This window comes from Alosa alosa, chromosome 15 (genome assembly GCF_017589495.1).
Source record: "Alosa alosa isolate M-15738 ecotype Scorff River chromosome 15, AALO_Geno_1.1, whole genome shotgun sequence".
NCBI classification, from domain to species: domain Eukaryota; kingdom Metazoa; phylum Chordata; class Actinopteri; order Clupeiformes; family Clupeidae; genus Alosa; species Alosa alosa.
The window spans coordinates 13346421-13360502 of NC_063203.1; the positions used below are offsets into that span (position 1 = coordinate 13346421).

General features: G+C 42.3%; 2 protein-coding genes across 2 annotated transcripts in view; both read right to left on the reverse strand.

Annotated features, from left to right (window-relative positions):
* Positions 1 to 133: 133 nt before the first annotated feature.
* LOC125308408 (coagulation factor IX) lies at positions 134 to 11358 on the reverse strand. The gene is made up of 10 exons (XM_048264909.1): positions 11280 to 11358; positions 8785 to 8880; positions 7860 to 8023; positions 7572 to 7596; positions 7365 to 7478; positions 7128 to 7262; positions 5642 to 5889; positions 1677 to 1791; positions 803 to 1125; positions 134 to 643 (listed from the first exon to the last, which is right to left on the reverse strand). The coding sequence occupies exons 2-10, from the start codon at positions 8858 to 8860 to the stop codon at positions 392 to 394; spliced, it is 1452 nt and encodes a 483-aa protein (XP_048120866.1). The 5' UTR covers positions 8861 to 8880; positions 11280 to 11358; the 3' UTR covers positions 134 to 391.
* Positions 11359 to 12758: 1400 nt separating this feature from the next.
* The window catches only part of LOC125308653 (diacylglycerol kinase delta-like), a 34988-nt gene continuing 33664 nt past the window's right edge, over positions 12759 to 14082 (reverse strand). The window contains 2 exon segments of the mRNA XM_048265216.1: positions 12759 to 13150; positions 13544 to 13674. Of these exon segments, the coding sequence (XP_048121173.1) occupies positions 13061 to 13150; positions 13544 to 13674 (221 nt within the window). The 3' untranslated portion in view covers positions 12759 to 13060.

The following is a 14082-nucleotide window of genomic DNA, read 5'->3' on the forward strand; positions in this document are numbered from 1 at the left end:
ACCTAATGAGAAAGATTGTGAACTTTATTTAAAAGTAGTACTGAATATGAATGGATAGCCTTTGAGTTTTTCCATTTATACATTTACAACAAATTCAACAAATTCATTCTGTCTCCAAAAAGAGTACAGGGCCATCTTTGTCACAGTCTTTAATATTTGTGGCACCAAAGTAGCATTGTGCCCAGGGGCGTTTTGGGTGGACACAATATGAACGGAGGATATGAGGCCCCCAGAAAAGACATGATGCCATCATCTTAAATTGGGCATATTCAAAGACTTTTTAAGGATTATTTTTTAAACTTAAAAGATCCAGATCCAAATCTGGGTGGGCACATGCCCGCCTTACTTCAGTGGGCACAATGCCAGTGGCGGTGTCCAGGTGAGGCCCACATTAAGGCCGTTCTGTAGCTGTTGCCCTGTGCTCGTGTGTAGATATGGTGTCTCGTATCCAGCTCAGGTAATTCCCCAGCCGTGTGTACACACCATACTTCCCTTTAGCCGCACACTGCTCTCCCCAGCTGACCACTCCTGTGAGGAACCAGGTGCCTCTGTAGTTAACCACAAATGGCCCACCACTGTCCCCCGAACAGGCGTCCTTTTCAATCACCTCGAATCCAGCACAGAACATGTTGTCTGTGATAAACTGCAAATGTACAGGAGAGTTTGTTGGTTCACAGTGTCAACATTTGACAGCGATGATTTAGAATTGCAGTAATTCAAGGTCATAAGGTGTTAGGCTCTTTATAATTTTGGGGTTAAAGTGCTGTCCCAGCCTACTTTAGACCCAGGGGAGAAGTCTAACCTGCTCAGTGGAGCCCATGCACTTCATATGGTCGATCACGGGAAGTGCCACCTTTCGGAGGAAACGCGAGGAGGGGCCGAGGTAGCGGGTGGCCCCCCATCCGGTGGTGACCCCCATGATGCCGTCGCGCAGCAGGTGCCGGGACAGGTTTGGATTGGGAAGGCAGACTGGGGTGGCAAACGGACCCAGCTGGACAGGTTGGGCCAGGTAAAGAAGAGCAATGTCGCTGTCGAAGGTGTACTCGTGGAAGAAAGGGTGGGGTATTGTGTGTGCCACTGCTATCTTTTGCTCACCCGGATCCGGACGCTTCTTGTCATAGTCACCTAGGCACAAATACACGCAGGCTTATACTCAGAAATGTACACAATACATATTAGATACCATACAGAAATATGTAGAGAAGTTGGTTAGAAATCAGAGATGTATCCTATATATTTTACTGTTTTTTTATGTCTGAAAATAGACAGATTTCAGTGTGGTGACTGATAACACTTGTACAACTGACATGGCCATCTGTAGGTCTATACATGTCAACCCCAGACACTGTCAGTGTATCCAGGACAACCTGAATGAGATTATAGCAAAGTCCTTATAGGCAAGTCCCTCCACTTGGCGGCCATATTGCAACGCTTTTTGGGCACTTATCGGGCATTTATTTCAACACATGATTGGCACGATGTCTTCACAACACACCACATGATTGGCTCAATGTATTCACAACACAACACATGATTGGCTCAATGTTTTTCCGCGGAAGGGGTGGGATATGTGTAGACAACTGCCATATTGGCGTTGCAAACTAACCCCATGCATTTCTATGGAGGATTTTTTTAGTGCTGTGTCTCCTCATTAGAAAGTCTCTGATTATAGTCACCTATAGTCACATGGTCTGGAATGTCCTGCAGGCAGTGAGCAGCAGTGACCACCCAACGCTCGTAAATTAATGTCCCTCCACAGAAGCCGTAGCCATCAGCCCTGCGGAGGAGAACCTGTAGAGAGAGGAGGAGGTCAGATTCCTTTCCCTTCCGAGGAGCAGGTTAGAGTGTTTTAACCTAACTCAGTCAGTGTCTGGTCCAACCCATCAAAGGGGCCATATCTTAGACCAGGGGTTCCCAAACTTTTCCACGACAAGGCCCCCCAAATACCACTAGGTTCTGGCCAAGGACCCCCTTGATGTTTTATTAATTAAACCCATCGACAATCCTACGGCAAATGTATAAATACATTAAGCTAATCTAATAATTATTTTAGCCACAACCACATTGCGATGGAGCATACAGTGTGTAAAATTTTTATTTGGGGCTGCTATTTGAAAGCCATCACTCTACTATCACAGTATTCCCAGTCATTATCATGGGAAATATGTTCAGATATGCGTCACATTATTATAATGGCATTGTATAACAACCCTCGTAGTAAAGTATATTTTAAATGTTTCAAATGTATTTATTTCTTGCTTTTATTTTTCCCTCCAACTTACTGAGGCCCCCCTGGCACCCCCTCGCGGCCCCCCAGGGGGCCCCGGCCCCCACTTTGAAAACCACTGTCTTAGACCTTGTTCTCTCCTCTGGTTTTTGACGTGGCTAATCTCACCATATCCGATATTGGTGTATCAGATCATCACATGATTGACTTTGAGTCTACACTTGCATGCTCCCCACCCTCAGCCCCCCCTTTCACGGATCTTAAACCCGGCCACAGCGTCAAAATTCTCTCATCATTTTGAATTGGCTCACCAGTTAAGTCTCTCTGTCTCCTTCTCCACCTGTTCTAACACTGATGACTTAGCCGCTCTTTTTAACTTAGCCTGCACTGACACTTTGAATCAGGTTGCACCTCTGACACCTAGAAAAGCCAAGGCAGCTCTACCCTGGCTAAATGACACCACCCGTGCTCTTCGGCGTGTCTGCAGACAAGCTGAACGCAGATGGAAGAAGGATAACGTCCAAATTTCATATGATCTTTTGCGTGATGGCCTAAACACCTATCAACTTGCTGTTAAAAATGTCAAAAGCTGATCCGCTGAGATAATCAATAAGCATGCCCACAGACCCAAAGTGCTTTTTAAAACAATTAACTTAATCTTAAACCCTGCTGCCCACACTATTGCAAGCTCCACTGAAGCTTGTGAACATTTTTTAACCTATTTTATTAAAAAAAATGACTTAATAAGAGCCAATATCCGTAGTTCTACTCTTGACCCTGCAGAGCCTCAATCCCCCATTAGCAGCCATCTCCAGCACTTTGTACCAGTTTCTTCCTCTGAGCTGTCTCAGGTTGTCTCACGGATGAAGCCCACTCATTGCCCCTCAGATGTCATTCCCTCTCAACTCTTCAGAGATATCTTTTCAATTATCTGTCCTTTCATTCTGGCTATAGTAAACAGTTCACTAGCTACTGGTGTTGTCCCATCCTCTTTTAAGCATGCTACTGTGCAACCTCTCCTAAAAAAGCCTTCGCTTGACTCTAATGATTTGAAAAAATACAGACCTATCTCTAAATTGCCTTTTATCTCCAAAATTTTAGAGAAAGTGGTTTTCCTGCAGCTCACAGAATATTTAAACAGTTTTAATTTATTAGATAAATTCCAATCTGGTTTTAGAGCTATCCACAGTACTAAATCCGCCCTACTGAAAGTTTACAATGACATTCTGCTCTGCACTGATTCTGGTTCCTGTGCCATCTTAGTTTTATTAGATCTTAGTGCTGCATTTGATACCATTGACCATGATATCTTGCTGCGCAGGCTGGAGCACAGAGTTGGTCTGCAGGGCACTGTACTAACCTGGTTCACCTCATCCCTCAAAGATAGGACTTTTTCTGTCAAATTGGGAAATCATTCATCTTCATCTGCTACTATGAAATGTGGAGTCCCCCAAGGTTCAATCCTTGGCTCCCTCCTCTTCTCTCTATATATGCTGCCCCTCAGTTCCATTTTTGATAAATATGGCATCCAATACCACTGCTACGCCGATGATACCCAGATATATCTCCCAGTGGCTCCTCAGACCCCATGTTTATTAAATAAACTACATAGCTGCCTCAATGACATTAAATCTTGGATGGCCTGCAATTTCTTACAACTCAACGACAGCAAAACTGAAGTAATCATATTCGGTCCACCCTCCTCTGTCACCAGCCTCAGCAGTACTCTTGGTCCACTCTCAAACAATGTGCACTCTGTGGTTAGAAATCTTGGTGTCATGCTGGATAGCTCTAAATTTTAATAAACAAATCAATAGTGTGGTCCGTAGTGGCTTTTATCAACTCAGTCATAGCTAATCTCAAGTCCTTTTTATCACAGAACGACCTTGAAACCCTTATACAATCTTTTATTACCTCCAGACTCGATTATTGCAATATTCTATACACTGGGCTGACCCAATCCAACATTCATAAATTACAGATGGTCCAGAATGCAGCAGCCAGATTGCTTACTGGTACTAAAAAGAGAGAGCAAATCACACCAATCCTGGCTCAGCTACACTGGCTTCCTGTTAAATTTAGAATTGATTTTAAGATTTTACTTTTTGTTTTAAAGCTCTTAATGGCCTAGCACCCCCCTACACTGCTGAAATCCTTTCTCCACACTCTACCTCTAGGTTGACCCGGTCATCTTTAAGGCAACTCTTATCTGTTCCCCGCACACGTCTCAAAACAAAAGGTGACCGGGCCTTCTCTGTTGCTGGCCCAAACTTATGGAATCCCCTTCCACCCCACATTAAGTCCTCGACTACCCTTGCCAGTTTTAAGTCTAATTTAAAAACTTACCTCTTCTCTCTTGCTTTTAACAACCTGTAATTCCGCCCCCTGTGTCTTGCGTGTGTCCCTTTCCCCTCTGCCCAAATGGCTCACTCTTCTTTTTTTTACCTTTTTATTTGATTTTTTATCTACCACTTACTTTTAGTTATTTATTTCTCTTAATATATTTATATATCCTGTTTACTCTATTTTACCTGTTTTACTCCATTTATTTTATGTTCTTATTTTTATATTATATTTATCTTTTAACTTTATCTATTCTACTGATCTTATTATTATTACCATTATTATTATTATTCTTATTTTATTTTTAATGTACTACTTCTTAATTTTTACTCGGGTAATATTGTTTTTCCTTTTACTTTTTTTTCACATTTCTTTAGTCAGACCTGTGTATCCCTGGGCCCCTTTTCTTTTTGTTTTAACTGCTTGCCTAACCTCTCATTGCCATGTAAAGCACTTTGGGTCAACTCCTGTTGTTTTTAAATGTGCTATATAAATAAAAGTGACTTGACTTGACTCCGATGAGCAGGTTGGCTCCTTGCATGGCAGTCTCTGCCATCGTTGTGTGAGTATGTGTGTGTGAATGGGTGAATGTGAGGCATGACAATGTAAAGTGCTTTGAGTGCTTGGAAGAGTGGAAAAGCGCTATATAAAATGCAGTCCATTTACCATTTTCAAGGGAGAAGCAATGTGCCAGATTTACTTGTCTTTTTTATCTGAATTTCTTTTAAAACGATGCATAGGGAGTACTGGGTTAAGTGTCTTGCTCAAGGACACTACGACAGGGTCAGGAGGAGTTGGGCTTGAAAGGCTTTCTTAATGTTCTCACCAGAAGGTGATGGTTCAAGCCACAATACTCTTTAACAGCTCTTGATCTTTTCCATTTCTAAGAAATGTTCTTGGTATGGGCTACCATCAACCCCCTAGCACACATACATATAAAATAATCCTGGTGTCTAGGAGGGACATTGCCAATCACAGCATTACCTTCCACATATGTTAACATTTTGCAGTTTTAAAATGACAGTTCTCATATAACAACTCATTTAAGTCCATCTTGGCCTGGTTCATCACCTGCCAGGGGCTTCCTCCCTGTTTCTGGAGCTGCCCCCCAACGATGCGTGTGTCGTTGCCTTCCAGTTCCTGCAGGTCTCTGTAGTATCCTCCTACAGGGTCACTGGAGTTACCTTGTCCAAGGGTGGAGTTATCCCAGTCTGGCTGTGTGGAGTTGGGGCTCAGTGTGTAGAGGGGCTGGGTGTCGTTGGAGAGGAGGTTGCGGTACAACGAGCCGCCAATCCACTGCTTACCACAGGGAAACCGCACTAGCAGAGAGAACAGGTTACCGCCACAACATCATCGACAGCTAACACATTCATGTCACTGGAGAAGTCATTAGTGGGAACTAAGATAAGACGCATTGTGAAGGAGCCTTTAAAAACACACGCCTTACTACAATCAGTCCAATCTTCCCTTAAACCTCAACAGGAAAAAAAAACATAATGTTATCTCTAAATACTTAGGCTGGTTTTCTCGCTAAATTTGGCAACCAGATAGCCACACCCAAGAGTAATTTCTTGCACAAACTACACACCCAAACTTTAAATTAAAGGTCTCAACCTCAGTGTTGGGAGTAATGCATTAAAAAAGTAATGTAATTACAGTAATGCATTGCTTTTTGCTGCAATGCAGTAATGTAAGGCATTACCAATACAATTTCAGTAATATTTTACTCGGTACAATTCTCAGTAACTGAAGTTACTTTGCTTTTTAATCCAAAATTGAGAAATGCTCAATTGGCACCAGAGAAGATTATCCAAGAATTTTAAAAAGTCATCTATGCTGGTCCTGGAATTTGATTGCCTTGTTTAGATGACTGTAGAAAGGGAATTTGAGTTATCTCTACCATCAATGATGAGAACCATTTAAAGTCAACATACAATTTCACTATGACTATAGTTTACTATATTAAGTTGTAAGTGACCTTTGGCCTTTGGGGCCTACATTGTTCCATGAGCCATAACTGCAAACATTATTTGTTATTTTGTTAGCCTTAAGCCTAGCTCAGTCATTATGCCATACCACATCACCTCTTGCCGTGTAATGAGCTGCATTGAACACATGAAGATCTATTGAGAACACCAAATCCATATTTCCTGTTATTTTGGTGAAAGTAATGTAAACGTAGTGTAATGCCTTACAATTCAAAGACAGTAATATTGTAATGTAACAAATTACTTTGAGATGACAGTAACAAGTAATAAATAATGCATTACGCTTTTGAAGTAACTTGCCCAACACTGGTAATAAATAATGCATTACGCTTTTGAAGTAACTTGCCCAACACTGCTCAACCTTGGGGGCACTGTAGCGCATCTGGCTACAGCGACCCCTCGAGTCTAAGTGCCCATGGGCACTGACCCGGATCATTTCCCAACCCCACTCAATCTCTCTCTTTCCTAGCGCTTCAATGTCCTATCCAAATAAAGGTGACAATCCTCCAAAACGTGCTTTAAAAAAAAGGTTCACAGCCGTCAGATTGGCTGTGTCAAACTCATCTCACCTGTCTCCTTGCAACTCTTTCCATCCTCCTCCAGCTCATAGCCCTCAGCGCAGCTGCACGTCACTGCTGTGGTGCGGTCCCAATTTCTGCAGTACTGCAGGCAGCCACCATTCTTATGCTCACAGTCAAAGACCTCTATAGGAAGAATAAGTAATAAAGTATTGAAACCCCATGTCCATACATACATACCGGTACCTACGTACAGATACTGATAGATAGATAGACAGACAGTAGCACCTTTTTCACAGCTCTTGCCCTCATAGAGTGGGGAGCAGACACAGTGGTATCCATGCCGTCCCCCTGAGCAAATCCCACCATTCAGACATGGGTTAAAACGACAGTGGTTGATATCTAATGGGAGGAGGGCATAGTCAGATGAGAAAAAGTATAATTGCATTTCTGATAAATATCAGATAGATTGTCTAGTAATAAGACTACACTTACCTTGATATGCATGCCAAAACTCCATCTGTAAGGGAATATCACAAATTAACAGAATATTAAATGTTCAGATTACACAAAGGGTGAACATCTCTTATCAAGTAGTCTTTAGTGTCGGAAAGGGCATTTAGGGCTAGAGTGCAGATTACCATACAGCTGTGGATTTCACTTTAACGTTTGTCAACAAATTCAAACTGAGAGGGCAGATCACTCTTGGTCTGAAACACCCCCTCACTCCTCTCAACATCAATGTTATGCATGATAATTCACTGACATGAATGAACAGGTTACCGTCTTCTCTCTAGTCTGGAAGATCTCGTAGACCTCCTCCTGGGAGCAGGTCTCCTCGTAGCACTCCCTCTCCAGATTCCCAGGCTTGATCTCCTCCAGGAAGGAGTTGGCTCGTGGTCTCCTGACCCTCAACAGACCTAGGGCCCTCTGAGGCTCAAGAAAGACTGCCCAAAGAAGACATGCAACACTATTTCTTAGCCATCATACTTGGACTTGAAGCCTCTGCCATATCTAACCCAGATGAGGTGCTAATCGGGTCATTATATATCTGAATAGATCTGGCCCTAATGTGATGGAGCAGGTCTGAAGCTGAGCCCAATCTGATCCCTAGTCATTAACTGTTTATGGAGACCCATTTCAATGTTTGGTAAAAGGGTGAATAAACCATTAAAGGACGTCTGACATTAAAACATGCCTACAGAGTGGTTAGGCTTGTTAACACGAGTTCCTGGATAAGCTGCTGTGTGCATCCCTATAAATGAGACTGACTAGGTCCAGTAAAGCTTAAAAAGAAACTGGGCCAATGCAGTGACAATCAGCATCAATTCAATAGCAAAGAATGCAGGTGAAGTGAAGAAATCCCTGAAACATGCTGATGTGTAGGGCGAAGAACAGCCTTATCACAACTTGTGTGTGTGTGTCTGCGTGTGTGTGTGTGTCGTGCCTGAAATGCTCCTATCGCTACCATATCCATATCACAGAACATTCTGGAACATGTCTGGCCACTGTCCAGCCCCTCTCTTTTTCCGCACACATCCTCTGCTCAACTACAGAGGGAGGAAGCAACAGTAAGCGAGCCAAGTAACACATCTGGCAACAGGACGCGGGATGTAGGACTCGCGGGTAAACAGGAAGTGGAAGGCCGCTGTGGCTGCCGTGCCAAGAGGAAGATGTTCGTGGAGCACAATGAGGCCGGCCTCCTTACCTTTAGCTTCCAGAGTGGCGAGGAGTATGCAGGCGAGCAGGAGAGGAGTAAACAGCCATCGCACAAGCACAGCCATTACTCTGGACCGGCTCGCTCCTATGGAGAAAGAGAGTATGGGTGTGGAGAGGAGATAACAGTGCACACGCTCACAAAGTTCAAGGAATCCTTATGTTACCACGACTGCTCACTTGACCATAACCTGTCAGCTGTAGTCTCAAGCCATCTTTTTACTGGTGAATGATTTGTGCCGAAAGGTTTATGATCATAATGTGAGGTAGATGTGTGAATTGCATTTTTATTAGACTGATCAACATTCACCAATTGTAATAACCTACTCAGCTGGACTTTGTAAATACTTGCCTTCATGAAGATACAACATAAAATCAACATGGATGCTGAGAGAAATGTGTGTATTATTCTAATTCTAAAGTGAAGGGAAAAAAAATAATGCCACAAATCAACTGGGCAACAGCAACTTTGGCGTATGGTCTATCCTGATTGACAGGTCAGTGTCTAATAGTTATAGGCCTATCCTGGCAAAGGCAGAGACAGATGGCTTAGTAGTATAAATAATGAAGCCTCCTGAGGTACAACATACAACTGTGGCCAGATGTACAGACAGAAGGACAGATGAGCCCTGTCATTTTAATAAAACAACCTAAAATGTTGACCAATGTCTGCAACACTGCATTGGTAAACAGGCACATCTAAAAAAAATTAGAATATCATGCAAAAGTTCCCGTAAATTGTCATGATTTGGATTCATTACACATAAAGTGAAATATTTCAAGACTTCTTTTTGTTTTACTCTTGATCATTCTATGATGGTTGATGATGGTTTACAGCTCATGGAAATCAAAAATCCAGAATATCAAAATATTAGAATAAAGAATTTATGATACAGAAATATCGTCCTGAGATGAGCTGTAGTCAGCTAATTAATTCACAACACTGGCAAAGATTTCCTGACTGAGACTGAGATTTCTCTCAGTCTATATATGCAGAGCAATGGACTTTTCCATGATATTTTTTCCATGATACTTTAAAAAGATGCACCTGGGTCAGTGATGTGACATGCAGATTTTTGTGTCCGAGTCCATTGGTTTAAAATAATTTAAAATTATTCATAACAAGTATCATTTTGTTCTAAAACCTGTATAATTTGAACATATTTTCTGTTTATCATAAAAATTATATATATTTTATGTTTTGTCATCTCACACCCTCAAAATGTCAGGTGGCACAAATGCCTGCGCAAATTAACACTATGTGAAAAGTATTAAATATAGAATTTAAAAGTATTTAAAATGAAAAATAAATATGGGGGCATTATTTTATGTTGAAGACCTTTCAAATAAACAACTAACAAAAATGTTTACTAGTTTAGCTTTAAATTGTTTGGAAAATTGAAAGAAAAAAAAACGTTGGTCCGGAAATTTGCATATCTGAAATGTCAGGGCGTTGCAACCGCATTCATAGAACTTTTTATTTAATTGAAGAGGGAAAAGATTAAACAGGACATTGCTTCATCAAGAGGAACCCAAGACCTTTACTGATGAGTGAAAAGTTTGTAAATCTCTCAAATATTGACAAAAAAAGCTTCTTTCTCTTTATATTTGGACTTGTACAGTTTACATGTCAGGTGGTACAACCAATTTAAAACTAAGAACAATTTTTTTTAAGATAAAACTCTTTATTGTATTGGAAAATTGAATGGATGAACTTGCCAAGTCAAAAGGTTATATAGGTGTCCAAGAAGATGCCTGTATAGCCTAATTTGAAATTGGTAGCAAGTCAGATGGCGCAACCGCATTGTCAGGTGGTGCAACCAGGTAAAATACTAATTTAAACCAATAAAAAGATTAAAGTGAATAAATGGTTGAAAAATGTGCTGTTCCTAATTATTCTATTAAACAATACACTTTTATTTTTTTTTTAAGTATTTATTCACAATTTAAATGTAGTCGGATTTTGGAAAACCAAAATACCAGTCCTCTACAATAAAGTATTCATTAGTTACTTTCAATACCAAGGTCAACTACAAAATAATGTGTTAAGCACTGTAGACACTCTCAGGTATACTTACAAAAAAAAAAAAAAGTGGTTTTTTTTTACTTTTGGTTGGCTTTGTATTTGTACTCTGCACAATGACAATTAAGTTGAATCTAATCTAATTTTAGGTGGTGAAAAACTGCAAACACAGTCTAAAAATGTATTAAAACCACTGTAAATGTTGGGCAGTCATTAAGACTTGTTTAAACACAGTCTTCCAACTTCAAAACAATGCATTCTGTCCATTTGTAAAGACTATTTTGAAAACACATTTTAAAAGCCTTATTTGTCAATGACCCACCAGCAGTGGCCAAAATACTATGAAAGGCACACTGACACACATCTTAACAAACACTGATCTAAACTTGTGTGCAATCAATCCTATGTACAGGTGGCCACAAAAAGCTGTTCAAAGGAAAATAATTGAAAAACATGGGACCTACCCGCTTTCTGACTTCGGTTGGAAATAAAATGGAGGATTCATGCAGTTTTGTGCAACTGACCTTCACTCTCTAAATATTGACACATGTCAGTCTAATACAAACTCATTTCTCCATGCAGTGAAAACCTCTGACATCACATCCCATGATGACGACAGTACCCTACTGTTTACAATAAAGGACAACCCAAATATTACACAAACCAATATCTTTATTACAGCATGACAGAATTTCACTGTACAAGTAGACCGTATATACACTCCTGATAGGGGTTTATTTACATATAGACGGGAAAAGTACAGCCAACAGTTTCACGTACATGTATTTATAATTTATCAATAAATACTGGACAGGCAGATGGGAGGGATGCCCTTAGGAGCTCTGTTCTAGATAGGCAAGGAGAGGGCACCCTTAATATGGGGTCCTTTTGACCCTTGATATGATCATGATAAATCTGTCCACACAAGACATAACCGACAAAAAATGAAGCAACAAGATATATATGCACTGCTGGATTTTACACGTGTTAATTAATTACAAGGCAGAAGTTGTGTGTGTGTGTGTGTGTGTGTGTGTTGTGGTTCTCCCTGGTCAAGCAGAGTGTACCTGACACACATGTTGTTGTTGTTTTTTTTTTTTTGGGGTGGGGGTGGGAGGTGTTCCAGGACTCCGCCCACTGAGAGGCCTGACTGATATGTGGCTGTTGGGTTTTGGTGGGGAGGTTTAAGGCATACTGGAGCGCTGTGGTTGAGGTTGAGCCCTTAGCACTCTGGAACACACACACAGTGTTGAGCCCTCTACATTCTTTTTAAAGGTAGGCATGGTCATGAAGTCCCCCCCACAACATTTCTAATCTGCAGCTGTACAGACAACAGCTCTAAAGGGGGGACACACAGTGAGAGAGACACAGTTATGGCTAATCCTGGGGATACTCTGGAGGTCAGTTGTTGATAAGTTGATTGACTTGGTTGGTTGGTTTGGTATATTGATTGTCACTGCCATTACTTGGTAGAACCTTTCGAGATCAGAACGGTTCCGGTCATCTAGGTAGGTAAGGGAGCAGGTTTCCTTGATGTTCTGTGTCAGCTCAGAACATGCTGTGATGCTCGGAACGTGAGGAAAAAACATCTCCACATAGAACACATACATAAAATAAATATAGTTTTTCATACAAAAAACATCAGTCGTTTAGTAATTTGCTATTTCGAGCCAGTTGAAACAGGCACATTAAAAATCCTTATATACATCTCTATTTTCCTTCCACACACAGGTTCTTTAAGGTCTGTAAGCTTGTGAGTTCACTACTGTAAGGCCAGCTGAGCCCTGATAAGGGCTAACTGCTCATCAGGCATACTGGGTAGTTGAGTTTTCTTGTTGGCTGTGCTTGTTCCTGAAATGTTTGTTCCTACGCCATAGTATGTCTATGACTATGATGATCTATTTTATTCTTTTCTCTTCCAGCCCACCCACCCACCCCTCCCCATCTGATGATATTAGTATGACCCTAATAAAATGATGATGAGGATGATGGGTTTCTGGTGCCTCCCTCCTTTGTGCAATGAAAAAATCCAGTCTCCCAAAGTAATGATGCCATGGAGGTGGGCACATGAAGGCACTAGGGTTGGTTGGTCTCAGTTCTGGGGTGCTTTTGGATTGGGCGATACTGCATTGGTCCCGGCGCGTGGGAGATTGGGGGCCGGGGTAGGGAGAGTGGCTGACGGGTGTAGGTGGTCAGGGCTCGTCCAGTTGGCTGGGTCCTCCGCAGACGCAGCCAGACAGGGCTCCTAGGCCTCGCTGGCGGAGCTGTTGCGGCTCAAATCTCTGATACCCTGTAGGATTCGCTTCATGTGACCCACCTTGGTCACCCCCAGATCCTGGAATACACACACACACGCACACACACACAGCGCACACACACACACACACACACACACACACACACACACACACACACACACACACACAGGAAGTCAAGAGGGTGGTACACACATACTGCAAATGTTCACAACTCATAGTCACACACACATCAGTGAACACACACACACACACACACACACACACATATACACACACACACACACACATACAGATAGCCTTATAACACTTGCCAACAATTTGGCTTCATGTTACTGCATGTTCAGGACACACACACACACACAGACATGGTCACCACCACCACTCCGACCCCCCCCCCCCCACCCCCCACCACATGCAGGTGTGTGAAATGATTGGTGCGCCCCAGCCTCAGGTGTGTGAGACAGTGCTACCTTGAGGTCCCTCCGCTCCAGGTGCAGGAGCTCCGAGCCCCGCACGTCGTGCCCGATAAAGATCTCCTTGTACTCGGTCAGGCAAATCAGATCCAGCCAGGCCGCCACCTCCTCTGTGCCCCACTGGTCCACTACAGCGGCAGGGGAGAGGAGGAGAAGGGAAAGCCGTTCAGACACCCACAACCAGACGCCCCAGAAACACCAGCCAGAGATACCCCCCGAAAATCACTTGGCAACCAACCAGGACTCTGGTCCCCTCCCACTCCACAGCCAGCCATCCATTCACGGAGCCCACATTTCAGTCAGAAATGGACTGATCCAACAGGCGGCCAATCACAGTTAAGGATTCTGATCAAAGTGGCCAATCAGAGCAGGGTTCTCTTGGCATGGGATTGAGGCTGTAAAGCTGGAGTGACCAGAGTGGTGAGCTGGTCACTAATCATGTGATCACGAGATTGATTTTATTATGATTTAATTTATTAATAATCAATACTGCAGCATAATCTGGCTTTGTTGAAGTGATCGTCATTCCAAAAGAG